At 35.8% G+C, this 18,110-nt stretch overlaps 1 protein-coding gene across 1 annotated transcript in view; it reads left to right on the plus strand.

Annotated features, from left to right (window-relative positions):
* Window positions 1-18,064, plus strand: part of LOC307000818 (multiple PDZ domain protein) — a 42,839-nt gene extending 24,775 nt beyond the window's left edge. The window contains exons 20-43 of the mRNA XM_079616694.1: window positions 202-400; window positions 1,325-1,456; window positions 1,537-1,800; window positions 1,881-2,058; window positions 5,034-5,132; window positions 5,251-5,316; window positions 5,405-5,464; window positions 6,115-6,289; window positions 6,577-6,788; window positions 7,690-7,781; window positions 8,117-8,162; window positions 8,480-8,557; window positions 8,657-8,998; window positions 9,974-10,057; window positions 10,305-10,528; window positions 10,644-10,791; window positions 10,979-11,041; window positions 12,269-12,317; window positions 12,402-12,445; window positions 12,552-12,662; window positions 13,665-13,769; window positions 13,888-13,997; window positions 15,346-15,469; window positions 15,682-18,064. Of these exons, the coding sequence (XP_079472820.1) occupies window positions 202-400; window positions 1,325-1,456; window positions 1,537-1,800; window positions 1,881-2,058; window positions 5,034-5,132; window positions 5,251-5,316; window positions 5,405-5,464; window positions 6,115-6,289; window positions 6,577-6,788; window positions 7,690-7,781; window positions 8,117-8,162; window positions 8,480-8,557; window positions 8,657-8,998; window positions 9,974-10,057; window positions 10,305-10,528; window positions 10,644-10,791; window positions 10,979-11,041; window positions 12,269-12,317; window positions 12,402-12,445; window positions 12,552-12,662; window positions 13,665-13,769; window positions 13,888-13,997; window positions 15,346-15,469; window positions 15,682-15,846 (3,170 nt within the window). The 3' untranslated portion in view covers window positions 15,847-18,064. The remainder of the gene's footprint in view (window positions 1-201; window positions 401-1,324; window positions 1,457-1,536; window positions 1,801-1,880; window positions 2,059-5,033; window positions 5,133-5,250; window positions 5,317-5,404; window positions 5,465-6,114; window positions 6,290-6,576; window positions 6,789-7,689; window positions 7,782-8,116; window positions 8,163-8,479; window positions 8,558-8,656; window positions 8,999-9,973; window positions 10,058-10,304; window positions 10,529-10,643; window positions 10,792-10,978; window positions 11,042-12,268; window positions 12,318-12,401; window positions 12,446-12,551; window positions 12,663-13,664; window positions 13,770-13,887; window positions 13,998-15,345; window positions 15,470-15,681) is intronic.
* The last annotated feature ends 46 nt before the right edge of the window (window positions 18,065-18,110 follow it).

Below are 18,110 nucleotides of genomic sequence, written 5' to 3' on the forward strand. Positions count from 1 at the left end.
ACCTGCCTATAAACAGGCATTCAAGGCATTTTACAAGTAAAATGTAAACAGTGTAACAATAAATTAAAAAAACAGCAAAGATTTTAAAGGTAGTGAACAAAAATATAAAATCAAAATACATTTGACAACTTGTGACAAAACGTGTGCGTGCGTGTGTGTGTGTGTGTGTGTGTGCGTGTGTGTGTGTGTGTGTGTGTGTAGGAATGACAGTGAGTGCTTTAAGGGATGGTTCAGGCATCATAATCCGCTCTGTGGTTCATGGCGGGTCGATCAGTAAAGACGGGAGACTGGCAGTGGGGGATGGAATCACAGCCATCAATGGAGAATCTTCCACCAACCTGACCAATGCACAAGCCAGAGCTATGCTACGCAGACATTCACTGATTGGACCTGATCTCAGGTGCACACACACACACACACACACACACACACACACACGTGTTTACCTGGCTTTGGCTAAATGAGAATGTAATATTGATTCTAGTTCTGTTTTTATATAAAGCTAATTTAAATGACCACAAGATAACCATAAGATTATAATATTTATAATATATTTACAATAACATTTATTATATAATATTAAACAGATAGTGTTATTTTTAATAGTGATATTTCCACAAAATAAGTTGGTAACACTTAACAACCAGATTTAATTTAACATTTGTTACCTACATTAGTTAACATGAACTAACAATGACAAATATTTCTAAAGCATTTATTAATCTTTGTTAATGTTAATCTCAACATTTACTAATACATTATTACAATCAAAAGTTGTTTTTGTTAACATTAGTAAATTAACCTGAACTAAAATGCTCATTGTTAGTTAATATTAGTTAATGTATTAACAAACCGTAACTTATGGAACCTCATTATAAAGTGTTACAAATAAGTTTGTTCAGATATAAATCACACATATAAAAATATAAAACACATTTTTTATTAGAAAAGTTTAGGGTCTGATTTTCTTTCTTTCTTTTTTTAGTCTCTTGTGCTCCTCAATGCTGCATTTATTTGATCAAATATACAGTAAAAACAATAATACTGTGAAATATTATTACAATTTAAAACAATTTTCGATTTAAATATATTTTAAAATGTAATTTACTCCTGTGATGGCAAAGCTGATTTTTTTTTTTTTTTTTTTTGTGGAAATCATGAACATTCTATGAAATATATTTTTTACTGCCTCTTTTGATCAATATAATGCATCCATGCTGAATAAAAGTATACATTTATAAAAAAATATTTTTTTTTATCAATGCAGCTTTAGTGAACTCATTTTTTTTTTTTGCTTGTTCATGTGTGTTTTGGTGTATTTTAGTGTGATGTACGTACCTGCTGCCTTCCTGGACATGCACAGAGCCAGCTACGCCCAATCAAAAGAGGAAATGGAAATACACAGAACAGCTACTGTCCAATCCCGGCTCTCACAGAACCTTCCTTTTGAACCCCTGTAAGGAATCTACGTTTTTTTTTTTTCTGTATGTTTTGTTGTTTCTTATGGTGTTTTAATGCATCTTTGCTTTGTGTTAGAGAATGCATTTCGGAACAACAAAGTACAGTAGATGGAAAAGGAGTAAATGGAAAGACTCAAACTGAAGAGGACAATGAAATAATAGATAACCACCATCAAATAGAACAAAGAGAGGACAGTGAACGCCTGGGGGAAAAGGTGAAGGATGAAAAAACGTCCTTGAAGAGTGAGAACGGACAAAGACGAGGCAGAGGAAAAAACAGACGAAAAGATGAAGAAGAGACACATGGGAAAGATCGGAGCTCATGGAGTCAGCCTAGAAGGTATCAATTAAATAACAAAACAGTGCAGCATTCACATTTAGTATGTTCGTGTGTAATGGGGATATTTTCCTGTGTCCTAGAGTAACATTATTTAGGGCTGGGGGCACGTGCCTCGGCTTCAGTGTGGTGGGGGGTCGTGGTATGGGCAGTCGACTGAGCAATGGAGAAATGAGACGGGGCATCTTCATAAAACATATCGCCGAGGACAGTCCAGCTGCACACCACAGCACTCTAAAGAAAGGAGACAGAATTCTTCAGGTGTGTGTGTGTGTGTGTGTGTGTAACCCCTCCACCCGGGTCCTTCTCACCCCGCTCCGTGCGGGTCTCTGGCATGAGAGTCAGGCATTCTAACAAGGAGGCTAAAGACTGCAGCCTCTAGTGTCTGTCGCTAGAGCACCTATTGAGATCAGAGGAGTGAGGTTTACTCACACTGCGACTACTATCTGCCCTCCGTTACACTCACCCCCCTAAACCTTACTCCCATCCGGGTCACGGCACCAATGTAACCCCTCCACCCGGGTCCTTCTCACCCCGCTCCATGCGGGTCTCTGGCATGAGAGTCAGGCATTCTAACAAGGAGGCTAAAGACTGCAGCCTCTAGCGTCTGTCGCTAGAGCGCCTATTGAGATCAGAGGAGTGAGGTTTACTCGCACAGCGACTACTAGCTGGCCTCCATTACATGTGCGTGTGCTTTTATTAAAGAGTAGCTTTTAACTATTGGTCTGCTCTACTTTAGTGCTTATTCTAGACAAGAAGAAAATGTCTGAAATACCAATAACAGGAAAAAAAACTTGCTCAAAAAATGACACAGCAGTCTATTTGTACAAAAAACATTGAAGAAATTGTCAGAAAAGAATTGTGATCAGAAGAACTCTGAAAGTACCAATTATTTCTCAGATGTAAATCAAAACATTTTAGTTTAAGGTTTATTTGAGTAATATTATTAACAGCATTTACTTATTACAGGGTTAGAGTTAGGATTAAGGTTTGGTTTAGGTTTAGTTGCTTGTAATTATGAATATGCACATGTAGCCTGTATAACAAGGGCACTGTAAAATAAAGTCTTACCCAACACACAAAGCAGAATATAATTAATATCCTATTAATATGAGTGACAGGATGTCCCGCACTCGTGCCAGTAAACTCGTCATCAGAGAAGAAAAGAGATGTGGTTGAAAGAGGGAGGGGAAGTTATTTTAATTAAAGATTTTGAGGGCACATGAATTTATATATATATAAAATTATGTGCACTGACAAATTGTTTATAAAAAAATTATTCCGTTTTCCATAAAAAATAAGAATTGTCCATTTTAATTTCAAGATGACTAAAGTATGATTCAACTAAAATAATTCTGATATAATTCTGATATAATATAATATAATATCTGCCTCATTCCAAACCTGCACCAAAAAAAAAAAAAATTATTATTCTGACCACTCTTAAAAGGAAAGTAAATGAGAACTCGGGCTGCCAAGTAGTTAAAAGGATGCAAGATATCATAAAAGTACATTCTCAGTTATCTGATGAAATGCACTTACATGTATTGAATGTGAGCTTGTACTGTACTTCCAATCAAAGTATTTTTTTTTTACAAAAACTGTGTTATGCAGATAATGTAATATTAATTCAAAAAGCCACTTAAATATCCTTAAAGAGAATAGACTTCATGACTGTTTCTTACTGCACTCAAGTACACTTTTGGAAAGTGTGAATTTCGTAATGTCAAATTAAGTTTTACTTGGGCTACATTTTAAATAAGTATGTTTTAATCCTTTTTTTTAAATAAATAAGCTTTCCATTGATGTATGGTTTGTTATGATAGGACAATATTTGGCCGAGATACAACTATTTGAAAATCTGGAATATGAGGGTGCAAACAAATCTAAACATTGAGAAAATCACCTTTAAAGTTGTCCATTTGTGTTGGCGATTGTGCTGCATCCACTCACAAAAATAAATGTTTTATATATTTTCGGTAGGAAATGTACTAAATATCTTCATGGAACATGATCTTTACTTAATATCCTAATGATTTTTGGCATAAAAGAAATTCACATATGCTCGACAGTATTTCAGAGACAATGGACTTTATGCACAGCTGCACTACTTCCTGAACTTTAGCCAGCTCCTTTGTTTCCTGTCTGCCATTATTGGACAAACTGATTAATCCAGGTGTGTCTGATTATTGTTGTTGGTCAGGCACACCTGGATTAATCAGTTTGTCCAATAATGCCAGACAGGAAACAAAGGAGCTGGCTAAAGTTCAGGAAGTAGTGCAGCTGTGTATAAAGTCCATTGAAGTAGGCTAATTATGAAATTACATATAAAGACGTACTTCAAATTATAATACATCTTCATTTAATTAAAATGTTAAATTCAATTAAAAAAATAATTATCACTTAAGTAGCACTTTATTTGATGGTGTAGTTACACTTTACATGTTCTTACTATAATAATAACAGTAAATTAAGCACTGTAAAACAAAGTTGCTGTCTTAGATTTTTAAGTACAATCAACTTGGATGACATTAAATGACATTAAAACTGAACAATTCGTTGAATCTTAAAAAAGTTTAAAATTGCTTTACTTTTTTTGATGAGTTAAAGCAATGCAAAAACATACTGTGCGTTGTCACAAATTATTGATCATTTAATTTTTTCAGTGTGCATAATTACAAGCAACTAGACTTAAACCAAACCCTAACTTAATGTGTAATTACACTGTAACAACGTCACCTTAAATATATTCTCTTAATGTGTATATACTTCTGTAATAACTACTCTTTTTCTCTTCTTTTTTTCCTTTTTTGTTATTTTGGAGCTTGACAGCCCCAGTTCTCATTCACTTTCATTACACTGAAAAGGTCAGGCCAGGAGATTTTTGAAAGGAAAATAATACAAGTTTGAAACAACTTGAGAGTAAACTTCAGATAGTCAGATTGGAATCGGTGATTTTACTGTGCGCTTGAAATATTCATCAGACGGCATGAGGCTGAGGCTAGTTAGTGTTGATGAACAGTGATGGGAATTGGGTGACGTATAATGATCTCCATCTGCTGGTCATAATAAGCTAATGCATCACTCCTACTCTGACCTAAATAAACTAGATAACAAGATTAGTTTCAAGTAAATCTGGGGCAAACTGGTTAACTTGAAAGTAGAAGTATTGAAAGGAATGAGAGACTCGGGAGAACGAACTTCACACATTGCATTTTTAATGTGTGTTTTGGCAGGTTCAAGGTGTAGATGTGAGTGATTTCACTCATGAAGAAGCCGTTGAGGCCATTCGTCAGGCAGGAGACAGAGTAGAGCTACTAGTGCAGAGTCCTCAGGTAACACAGAGACACACATTCACACACATTATCCCTCCACAAACACTCATGCTCAGTGCTAGAATATACAATAGACAAGACAAAACATGAGTACATCAAATGTCCTTTCTATGCCCAGGTTTCAGCCTCTGGCAACTGCGCTGAAGATGACAATGTGTCAAAATCAAATTGTCAAAATCATCAGGTAATATTCTGCTTATGCTATAGTGTGTATCATTAGTGTCTTGTATAGGATATGTATATGGTAATATGAGAGTTTATCTCCTCTTTAGGATCCCAAGATCCCCAATAATCTCTCCCCAACCTACCCATTCAGCCCCATTCCCTTTAAGGTCTGTAATGTGTGTTTGCATAGCAATAATCTAATATATGTATATAAGTTACATGTTATCTGCATGCTGAACACTACCCTTGTGAAAAAGAAGTACTCTTAAGAATACTTAACAAAAATACTTATTTACTTACAGGAATAATAATAATATATAATAATATTTTTACAGGAAAAATAACGATACTTAAGTGTGAACTAATTGTAATATTTTGGAACACTTGTGTTAATCGCAATTAAATGAAAATGTAGTTTAAATTTATATTAAATGCAATTAGCTTAATTTTAGAGTGCTTTTTGACCCACTTAAGTATTACAGCTTTATAATTGCATAATTAGGCTACTTAAATTGTCTTTGAAATGTGGTTAAGCGAGCACTTTTTTTCAGAAGGGTAAATAACAACATTTCCTGATCCATGAGGTGACACGAATCTAATAAAGGCTGTTTTTTCTATACATGTTTTTTTAATGAAAAAAAGAATGTATTTACAATGTTTCTTTGCAGAAATTAAATTGCTGCGTCAGCATTTATTAACAAGAAATAACATTTAAATTGTCAGATTTTTTTGTGCTTATACTGTTGAAATTTTAAGAGAACTGATGAAATAATGCATTTTCTGAAGAATATAATCTCTCTTCATATTGCTTTTGTAGCGTACAGAAGACTGGAAATTGGGGAAGCCTCCACATTCAGTTCCTCCCGTCCTGAAACGGCCCTCTAGGCCAGTGAACACAGAAACAGATGGAGAGCAGACGCTTCCAGAGAGACCACCCCTGCCAGAAGAGGCTTCACACCACCACAGCGAGCAGGAGCAAGACTCTTACTGGAGTATGTTTGTGTGTGTGTGTTACACTACGGGGACCAAATGTCCCCTAAAGACAGTCAAACCTGAAATCTCCTACATTGTGAGGAGCAGGGAACCGTCCACATGAGGAAAACCGCTTGCAGTTTTGTTTGCAGAAATGCAGAAAGGTTTAAAGTAGCCTTAGGAGTAAATCATAGGGAATCAAAAATATCCTTAGCTCAGAGTACAAGTCAATGCCTCCATTGGTGTGTCCACTAATGTGTCTGTATTGTTTGGTCTGGATGTTTTGACATGTTTGTGTGTGTGTTAGCAGGCCGTATGCAGCAGAGGTATGGCAGTCTGCCTGGAGAGCTTCTCATGTTTGATCTGGACTGTGGCTCATACAGCTCTGGACTGGGACTGTGTTTGTCAGGAAACAGAGAGGGAGCGCGTGGAAGAATGAGCGTGTACGTGTCCGAGATCAAACCAGACGGGGCCATCGCTGCAGACGGTCGGGTCGGAGTGGGAGATGAACTACTGGAGGTGAGAACCACCTCCTGAACTCTGACTGAACAACAGAAACTTTTCATTTGGCCATTCAAATGATTCCAGACTTTATGCTGTATAGATTTTTGATTCATTAGAAAGCAAACCCATTCAGTTTCTCATGATGCACGGGAGACAGAAGGCCAGTGTAACACTCTAAATTGAGATCATTTCAGCAAACACTGATTTTAATGTACATTTTCCAATGTTTAATGTCTTTGAATTCAAACTATTATCTGTTTTTCTGTAGGTTGTTGATTAAAAGTTACAATGAACAACAGATGCTTATACTGTCACTGGGAGCTATCAAATAATTTATTGTGAGGTTTGATTGTAACAAAAGTAATGCAACAGAATTTGTATTGGTCAAGTCGTATAATATTTGACGTATCCAAATAATAATACAAATATTTTGAATTAAAAAAAATATTAATACTAATTTAATTATTATTTTAATAATTATTATATATTATATATGATTATCATAAATAATACATTTATGAGTGAAAAATTGAGTGACATATATATATATATAGTGAATAGAAAATGATTTCATGATTTCTTTTTAAATATACCGGTACACGTAAAATAAAATAAAAATTAAATCAAGTGTTACCATTGTACACATTGATTTTTTTTTTTTCCTGATTGGTTATTTGATTTAATTTTATAATATGATCTAGCCTTTCTCTTTACAATTCTATTAATGTTACGCATATATTTGGCACATATGAATGTTATAAAACATGGTATGTACTATGCAGATTTGAAGGACAGTGTAAAATGTTACAATTTCCCCCAATCTTCTCAACATGATAAAAGAGCAAAACTCGTGAAATATGTCTCTTATCAAAGGTTGAGGTTTTGTCTTCTTCATGAGGATGTGTTTATTTCGCAGATAAATGGACAAGTGCTGTATGGACGCAGTCACCAGAATGCAACAGCAATCATCAACAATGTTCCAGCTAAAGTTAAGATTCTGCTCACAAGGTGAGACATGTTCTCATGAATGCAGACTAACACATGCATTATAATATACTCATCATATACTGCCTGTATCACTGTGATGTCCAAAAGTGTGAGACCACAATGAATGTAAAATTTTAATAGAGGAAGAGATTCTGCAATATGTCTAGGTCTATGCCAGCTCTAATGCACGGTGCCATTAAAGAATGTAAATTTCACTCAGATGTTTATGGTGCTTTTTTATCATTTGTAATGAAAATACTGTTTGAAATTTGAAATCAAACTATTTTCACATTTTGATCTCTGTGTGTAGTGTATATGTAACACATTTTGATTCACATATTTAATTTTCTCGTCAGGAATAAAGATGCACAGAAACAAATGACTACAGGACCAGTAAAGGAGGCAATGGAGCCACACACACACACACACACACACACATATATAAATCAACTAAAATACTTCTTAAACAGTAAAAGACATAATAATTATAGAGCTATGCTCGATTAGCAAATCAAATCTTTGTTGAAAAAAAACATTCTGTACAAGTTCATTACAATATTTTTGCATAGCTAGCTGTGTGTGTCTGACAAGTTCATTGAAATTCTTTATTTAATTGTTTAATTTACTCTGAACTACTCTTTAATTTGACTTGATTTACCACATGTCTGTTTCACTGGACATCTATATCTTATGTCATCTCATGAGTTTTATCTGTTTAGATGGATAGCTGTCCTGTTAAATCTCCTGGCATGAATAAGAATATGGTCAGAGAAGGTCAACGTTCAGTTTCATCACAGGTAAAACAGTCAAACCAAATGTTAGACAAACACATGACACAAAATATCTGCCTGCTTCGCTCTCATTCTCTTTGTTCTCATATTTCTGTTTGCCGATAGGATGGAAGGATCAGCAAAGAGGATAAACTGAAATCTCGCTCCTCAGAGAGCCTCAACATTGGTCTTCCTGCTCCAGTCAATGCCACATCCAATCATAAGCCTTCCTGTCATCCTGCCAGTCACATGCCCCCCAGCTGCTGTGTTCCTCCATCATCTGGCATTTCATCAGCCAATCAGAGCTCTCACACGGCGCCTCACAGCACTTCTTACTTGGCCCAGTGTTCTGTCAGCTCGGACCCCCTTACACGTCCCATCATAGCTGGCTGTATAAACACTATTGATATCTGCAAGGGCTCCACGGGGCTCGGCCTCAGCATAGTAGGAGGCTGCAACACACTACTGGTGAGTGGAAAGGAAACGGAGTATATTCGACTTCACAATGTTCGAAACTTGAATTACAATGGAGCAACTTGAATGCAAACCTGAATTTCATTTCTTCCTTGGAACACAAAAGGAGTTTAGAAGAAAGTTCACATTGTGTTTTTCTTTACAATGATTCATTATAGTGAATATGGGTCTGTCACACTGCAAAAATGACATAAAGCATTTATGCATTATCCAAAGCAACTTAGATTGAATTTAACATAATACATTTGATCAGTTCATGCACTGCCTGGGAATTGAACACTAATTGATGTTCTTCTTGAAACTACTTTTTTTTTTTTTTTTTTTTTTTGTGAACTATCCCTTTAAAGAAATATTCCAGGTCAAATGAAACTTCAATTATGAGATGCTGTTGATTAATGCAGGAAATAATTTCAACTCATCTATTAAAAAAGAAAACGTAATTCACTTGCATGCGGACAGGAGGTTTTTAAAACCACACTTTTTAGTACTTTTAATTATGTAGTACAAAAATGCTTATTATTTGATCTGTAGTCTTTTTTCCTTTTTTTGTGGCATTGACAGAAGGCTAGAAATACTCTTGATAAAACTCATTAAATATTCCTTTAAATAAAAAAAAAGAATTTTGAAGTAATGTTGCAATCACCAGAAATCAAAATGGAAGCAAAATCAATATTCTTTCTTTCCCCACATTTCTGGGGCTTTTTGCATGTGGCGATAAATAAAGCTTTTGACTTTAAAACATTAAATTATTTTTAAAAATTGCATGCAGCAATGCCAGCATGTGTTAAAGAATAACTGTCAAATTTTCAATTCAACTTTTCACTTAAATGCTGACAATATAATCTTTCTTTCTTTCTTTCTTTCTTTCTTTCTTTCTTTCTTTCTTTCTTTCTTTCTTTCTTTCTTTCTTTCTTTCTTTCTTTCTTTCTTTCTTTCTTTCCTTCCTTCCTTCCTTCCTTCCTTCCCCAGGGAGTAATAGTGATTCATGAAGTGAACAAGGATGGTGCGGCACACAGAGATGGCCGGTTGAGGGCAGGAGATCATATACTAGAGGTACAGAACTTCAACATTCACCAGTGAAATTGAACACACCCAAAGTGTGCACAAACGCAGTACAGAGGAACTATCATCACTGTAAACTCATGGCTTAGATTATAAAAAAATGACATCAACAAGGTACAGTGCACATATTTATGGACTGATTAAACTGAACTGAGTATCCAAACAGTCACATATTGAATCTACTTGTCCTTTCCAAGGTTCTTTGAATGGCTCTTCTCCATTCTGTTCTCTCCTCCAGGTGAACGGCATTGATCTGAGAATGGCCACTCATGAGGAGGCCTTGAGTGTCCTGCGCTTGAGTCCACAGCGTGTGCGATTGTGCATCTACAGAGACCCTGCGACAGAGAACCACTCCACACACACCCTGCAGAACCACACACCCGAGGACATGTGGGACCTCTTCAGTGTGGAACTGAACCGCAAACCAGGACAGGGACTAGGGCTTTGCATTGTGGGTAAAAGGTGGGTTATTCTAAAGGAATAATTGCATTACAGAACTGCACGCTATACAGTACGCCATGAATAATACATAGAATCAGGTGTTTTCAGAATTCATAATTTTCTGCATGTCTTGCAGGAATGACACTGGAATCTTTGTGTCTGAGATAACAAGGGGAGGGGTCGCAGACTTGAATGGAAGACTGTTGCTAGGTGACCAATTTTTGTCTGTGAATGGGGAGGACATCCGAGCTGCATCCCAGGACTACGCCAGCGCACTACTGCAGGTGCACCCAAACACACTTCACTCACGAATACAGTAATTAATGCATTTCTTTCAAAATCATAATAGGACTAATTATGTCCTCTCCGTGTGTGTGTGTGTGTGTGTGTGTGTGTGTGTGTGTGTGTGTGTGTGTGTATATGTGTGTGTGTGCGTGTGTGTGTGCGTGTGCGTGTGTGTGTGTGTTGCAGAGCTGTAGTGGCTCTGTGTTGTTGGAGGTGGCGCGCTTTAAAGCTTCATCATATGGAGATCAGGTAAACGCATTACACGAGACAACTGGATTATTCCTGCTATGCAGTACTTTTGAACTCTGATCTAAAACAATAAATATGCATGTGTTATAAATGAACTGAGCTGGACGATGACATCACTGTTTTCTCCAGAGCGGCTATATATATAAATATTAACAAAATTAATAACTTTTTTACAACAAAAATGAACCATCACTGAACTTACTTAAGCTGGACCATGGCGCTATTTTCTTCTAGATCTGCTGTACAGCCGAAACAAACTTTGTTTCATTATTTTCCTGTTATCACTGTAAAGCTTTGAAACAATTTGTATTATAAAAAGCGCTATATAAATAAAGGTGACTTGACTTGACAATGGCAAAAACAAAACAAAAAACTCCCAACATAATTGAAATAAAGAGCTTTAGTTAGCCATTACTCAGTGACTTTGAGTTGGCATTAGGGTGTCTACTTTTTTTGTTAATCTTTATATATTTAACCATCTTTTGCTGTTGTTTTGTTATCAGATTTTTATAATTTTTTCAAACATGGTGGGGTTTTTTGGAGTTAGACCAGCTGATACCACAAAACAACTAATATGATAATTAGATATTATATATTGTATATCTACATTGTAATAACTAATATAAAACAAAACTGTGAGTTTGGGGTCAGTTTTGTTGTTGTCGTTCAAATAATTGAATACTGTAATTCAGCAAGGACGCATTAAATTGACTTAAAGTAACTAAAAAATACAAATGATTTCTATTTCAATTTTCTATTCTTAAAATAATCCTGGAAAAAAAAATTATATCACAATTTCCACAGAAATATAAGCAGCACAACATTGATAATAATAATAAGAAATGTTTCTTGAGCACCAAATCAGCTTTTGAATGATTTCTGAAAGATAATGTGACACTGAAGTAATGGCTGAAAATTCAGCCTTACCATCACAGGAATAAATAATATTTAGAAAAAGATAGTTTTACAGTGTTTTTGATCAAATAAATACAGCATTGGGTGAGCACTTGGTGAGCCTTCCTTCCAAAAAATTTTATCTTTAAAAATCTTACCTACCCCAAATCTTTGGAATGCTAATGGAGATTTAGTCTTGAATCTTGACAAAGTATGCACACCATACACATGCCATACAATATATACAGCACACAAGCACAACTTATCAAATGTACACAGTGCACAATCTATACGCAGTGTTTGAGAGCCAGTGTTCTATTTTTGTTGTGTCAGGTGGGCGAGCTGGACGTCCCTCTTCTCTCGTCTCTCAGCACACATGACTGTAAGAGTGTCTGTCACATGATAATTATTCACTGTTCAGCTCTATTCATCAGTACCATCAATGAGTTTTCATCTTTTTCCACAGCTTTGGACGGGAACGTTGACATCAGAACTGTGACCGTTCAGAAGGTGGGTTTGGTTTTCTGAGCACTTTTAAGGTAGTAATTTAAGGCATTTTGCTGCAGCAACTGTATGATCCAGTAGTAAATATAAGATTGGTATGATTCTGTCCCAGCATGAGTGTGAGTCTGTGGAGTTGAAATTAAGAGACACACTGGGAGATCCAATGATTTACATCTCCAACCTGGACCCTACCACACCTGCAGCACGCTCAGGACTTCTGCAGGTAGAGAGAGAACGAGAACGCTTGAGACTTTGTGGGCCTTTCTTTATGTTTAGAAAAGCTTGATGTTGGAGCCAATAGCCTTGTGGGCAGCTCTCCAAAATGTAGTGGGAATTACACTTTGGGAAACATGAGTTTGAGTCCCGGCTTGTGGTTCTTTCCCAGTCACTTTTCCCTTTTTCTCTTTCTGTGAATAGATACATTTCCTTGAATTTCTCTATATACCCTCAAAAATAAAGGTTCCTGCATCTATGGTTCCATGAGAAACCTTTAAAATCCATGGAATCTTTCCATTCATCTAAAGGTTCTTAGTGGAAAAAGATTATTAAACCATTCAAACCAAGAAAAGAGTTCTCTTTCGTGTTCTTTTAAGAACTATTCACTGAAAAGTTCCTCACTGACACAAAAATGGTTCTTCTATGGCTTTTTTTGGAACCTTTATTTTTAAGTGTACTGTCTGTCCCATCCCAATAAAGGCAAAAATACCAAAACATCTCATTTAAAAAAAAGAAAGTGTTGATCATTGTAAACCTCAAGATATACCGTACATCAAATTGTATGTACAATACCATTCAGAACTTTGGGGTCAGTAAGTAGAAAGAAATTATTTTAATCCAGCATGGATTCATAAAATGGATAAAAAGTGACAGTAAAGACATTCATAATGTTACAAAACATCTCTTTTGAAATAAATGATCTTTTGAACTTTCTGTTCAGCAAAGAATCTTGAAAAAAATTCCTTTTTAAACAGAAAACAGTTATTTTAAATTGTAATCATATTTCACAATATTACTATTTTACTGTATGTTTGATCAAATAAAAGTAGCCTGGGTGAGCATTAGAGACCCAAACTTTAGTGTGAACACTTGACAAACGAGCTACTTTTCATACCAGCTTTATTTTATAGTACAAAAAAACACCAAACTGAATACCCTATTCATGGAAAGTGGCAACAACCCCACTATCTTAAAAAAAAATAAAAAAATAACTGAATTGCATTTTCAGCTGGGTGCCAGAGTCATCAGCATTAACGGCACATCAACAGAAAGTCTCTCAGTCACTGAGGCAAGTTCCCTCCTGAGAAATAGCAGCGGAGCCGTCACACTGCAGGTGTGTATCATCAGACACATATCAAATCGTTTCAGATACAAAACATAATCAAATGTTCAATCATTGTACACAGAGCTCATCTTTCCATGAATGTCACACTCTGTGTGTTTGATTAAAGGTGATGCCAAGTGGCTGTGCAGATGGAGCTAGCTTCAGTAAAGATCGCTCATCTTTAATTCACTCCTCACCTGGACTCGCAGAAAATTACACTACCCTCAACCACCAGAGGTACTCCAAATAAATATTTATAGTTTCCAATATAGAAAACTGTCAAACTATTCTGAAGTGGAGTCCTATTTTATAGGCAATAGTCTCATAAATAATTAAGATAATGGACCCTTTTCACATTTCAGAAGTGGAAGTGTCATCAGTTCTATAGCGGTGAACAGGAGACAATAGCAAATATAATTTTTACATTTCCATAAAGATGTTAATTTTGCTGTCACTCGCTCAGCTGTTGTATTAGAAACACCTTCGCAGCAGTGTTAGTTTTTTTTTACTGTAAATTACTGTATTTTTGGTGAGAATTCTTCCTTTTGGGTGCAATCAAATTTATGTAATATTCCATATAGGGCACTTGGTACCTCTGATCTATACATTCAATTGTAGAAGTTAAAAACAAACAATATCACAAATTATATTTATTCACCCCGGTTATTCATATGTAAAGAACTCCAATAAGTTTAGAGAGTGATTTATTTGGTAACACTTTACAATAAGGTTCATTAGTTCATGTATTAACTAACATTAACTAACCATGAGCAATACATTTGTTACTGTATTTGTTAATCTTTGTTAACATTAGTTAATAGAAATACAGCTGTTCATTGTTTGTTCATGTTAGTTTGCAGTGCATGAACTAATGTTAACAAGATTTTAATAAAGTATTAGTAAATGTTGAAATTAACATGAGCAAAGATGAATAAATGCTGTATACGTGCAGTTCATTATTCGTTAATGTTAACTAATGTAGTTAACTAATGTTAACTAACGAACCTTATTGTAAAGTGTTACCATTTATTTTAACTGCCAGCTCCAGCTGTATCTCAGTTTGCTTTCATTTTCATTCAATTTTACACTTTCCATCTGAAAAGTTTCATCACTGAAATGAATGCGGCCCAGGGCAATTTTTTAATGTGTGGGTCACTGGAACAAATGAGTCGTTTTTATCATACAGAACCTTTAGTCAACTCGCATTATGCTGACGATGGCTCTGATTTATGCTAGCATTTAAGATTTATTACTGGTTTCATCCCAACGCTGCCTTCAATGAGTCCGTGAAATATATTAAAATTGCCCTTTTTACTGAAATGTCTGCTTGTGGATATTTCGGAGCAAGTTTGCGAGTGCAGTTCTTTAAAGCCGCGAGACTCTAGAGTCAGCAGAATTCTACACAAAGATAAAGGACTTCCCCTCCAGGGCACTATTCAGACAACCCTGTTCAATAGAAGTGTTATGCTTGCTTTTTTCACTTTTCTAACTGCACTAAGAGATTAATCTTTGCCCTGTTTTCCAGTAGGGTGTCTCTGGGAAAAAAAATGGGTTTAATTCTATTTGTCTTTTGTGTGTGTTTAAGTTCTCCTCAGTTCCAGACTATCACTCTTGAACGTGGCTCTGCTGGGCTTGGCTTCAGTATTGTAGGAGGATTTGGCAGTTCCCATGGTGACTTGCCCATCTATGTCAAGAACATATTTCCCAAGGTACACAAGAAAGAGACACTGCCGTAGAGCTAGAAATTGTGAGTTGAGTAAATCTATTGACTGCAGTGAGCCACAGAGATCAATACATGTCCAAACACACGTTCGGTTTGCGTGGATCGCAGCGTGTGCACGGCACACAGTCCTCTGACTGAGAAAGGAATGTTATTTGTGTGTTGGAGCGTGAAGCGTATGTGACAGTGCCGTTTCCACAGGGAGCCGCGGTGGAGGACGGGCGTCTGCGTCGCGGGGATCAGCTGCTGACAGTCAACGGACAGAGTCTGGAGGGCGTCACTCACTCTGAGGCTGCCGAGCTCCTTAGACAAACCAGCGGGACGGTTGCTCTACAAGTACTTCCAAAAAGACTACCGACATGCTGATAATGTCACTTTCCCTCGTCGTGACGATTCTTAGACCTCAAGGAGCAAATGCATGATTGATTGTTAAACACAGAGGGAGACAGATTCTACAAGCTGATGTATTTCTCAGAAAACATCTCCCAAAATGTAGTCTTTTCTAATCGTAAAAAAAAAAAAAAGTATTTCAGATAAAATGTGAATCTAAATAGTGTGTAAAGTGGGAGAAGCCAATAGAGACTAGTGCTAAACCAGTGGTTCTCAACCAGGGGGCTGCAGGATGACATATTATAGATATTTTATTTTTATTATTAAGATATTAAAGGGGTCATGAACTGCATTGTTTTATAATGTTTTCTGGGGTGCACTTATAATGTTAGTATGATTTTTACATAAAAAATGGTCATCATTTTAAATAAAAGTCATTTTTCCTAGCCTGATTTTAGCCCTCTTGATTTGAACGCTTTGTCTGAAAGTCTGCTGAGACTTCAGTGTGAAGGCAGTGATTGGCTAACATCTTTGCATATGAAATAGCTTGTATCACATGTGGAACTCTCTCGAAAATTTGTAGCACATTTTTACAGCTCTCAAGGTTAACTAATCGTGAAGGTGTTGATTATAGCATTATATTTAGATTGTAAAATGTTGCAGTGGATGAACATTGTAGCCGGTCACAGACATGTCGAGTGCATGAATGAACTAGTGATTCTTCGCCTCATATACCCTATTCCTTGTTTGTTATATGTCGCTTTGCCCCTTTAATAAAATGTGCTATTGTTGATCTCTTGCACTTTATGAAATTGCACTGTTGATTGACGCTCTAATGTAATCTCGTCATAGCAATGACAATAAATTATTATTATGAATGCAGAACTTGAATCTTTACAACTTAATCAACTTTCTTGCATCATAACTAAAAGTGCAAACACGATGTAAATTAGAGATTTGTTGATTCTAATGGGAGTTTTGGCGAGTCATTTTCACACTGTTTGATTGACAGCTCCAGCGATTGTAAAGGGAGCGTTCTTTGATCGCTTTCTAATTTAATCACAGTTTAAATAAAAGATTATTTTCCATCCTACTAAGAGAAACAATGTGAAGTTGACCGTTTAGTCACTATTGACACATAGACAAAGAACACCTGACTGTGTGTAAATCACTACATAGGCCTATCAGAATTCACTGCAGGTCACAGATCAGGCATTAGAATTAACAGTCACTTACATGTTATCGCATTACTGTCGAGTCCATATCGAAAAAGCAAAGCCTGCACCGAAATTGCGATTGATTTACCAAAGAATCCACAGTGAAATGTACGGAAGTAGGCGTTGATTTTCTTCTGCAGAGGCGGTCTTTCGCCTATCTATAGGCACATCCCACGAGTCATTTTCTGAGATTGGTTTCCAATAAAAGCTGTTTTTGCACTAACAAGGAAGTTTTCAGTTCTGAAACTTACAGAATATTCTTATATGATGACCTCTTATTATATATCAAAAGCTCAAGGAAAATTGGATTTCTCAATTCATGACCCCTTTAAATCTTACTTGATTTAAAAACCATACAATCAAAATGTAAACTGGAAAATTGGTATTTTCCCTCAATAAATGTTTTTATCGAGGAACAGCTCAAGAAACAAGAAACTTTAAATTGTGGATAATTTATCCTCATCAAAGAGGTTGAGAACCACTGTGCTAAACTATGAGTCTTTGACACGTAGCCTACTACATGTCAACTGTCTTTTTGTACTGTATTGCTTCACTACATAGATTTGTAACATTGTACATTCATTTTCAGTCTTCAGTATGAGTTATATGAATATAACTGGCATAGCGTATGGCATAACTAACACAGAGCTCTCATTAAGCATAATTATTTGTAAGTGTGGTTCAGTTACACATTTAGGTTATCATAAATCATGCAAAGAAAATGTTTATGAAACTATTTAAAGCAAGACTGATTTCATAAAATAAGTATTTTCTGACTGTAACTCAGTAATGAATCATAATCATTGTGTTTGTATATGTTGTCAGGTGCATTACATGTAAATCAGCACTTTACTGTGTCCGTTAGAATGACAATCAACATTCATCATTTGTCTTTTTCTACTGTAAATTTACCTGTATACAAAATACACAATTTTATTGCTGTAAATAATTGTCTATTAAAGCCTTCATGTTAGACTACAAATTAAGTACTGAAAATATCCTGCAATTTTAACTGCTGTTAAATAAAATACCTGGATCTATGTACTGAGTTGTTTACCCAGATATTGTACTGTATATATCAGA

The sequence above is a fragment of the Phoxinus phoxinus genome (assembly GCF_949152265.1).
Source record: "Phoxinus phoxinus genome assembly, chromosome: 6".
Classification (NCBI taxonomy): domain Eukaryota; kingdom Metazoa; phylum Chordata; class Actinopteri; order Cypriniformes; family Leuciscidae; genus Phoxinus; species Phoxinus phoxinus.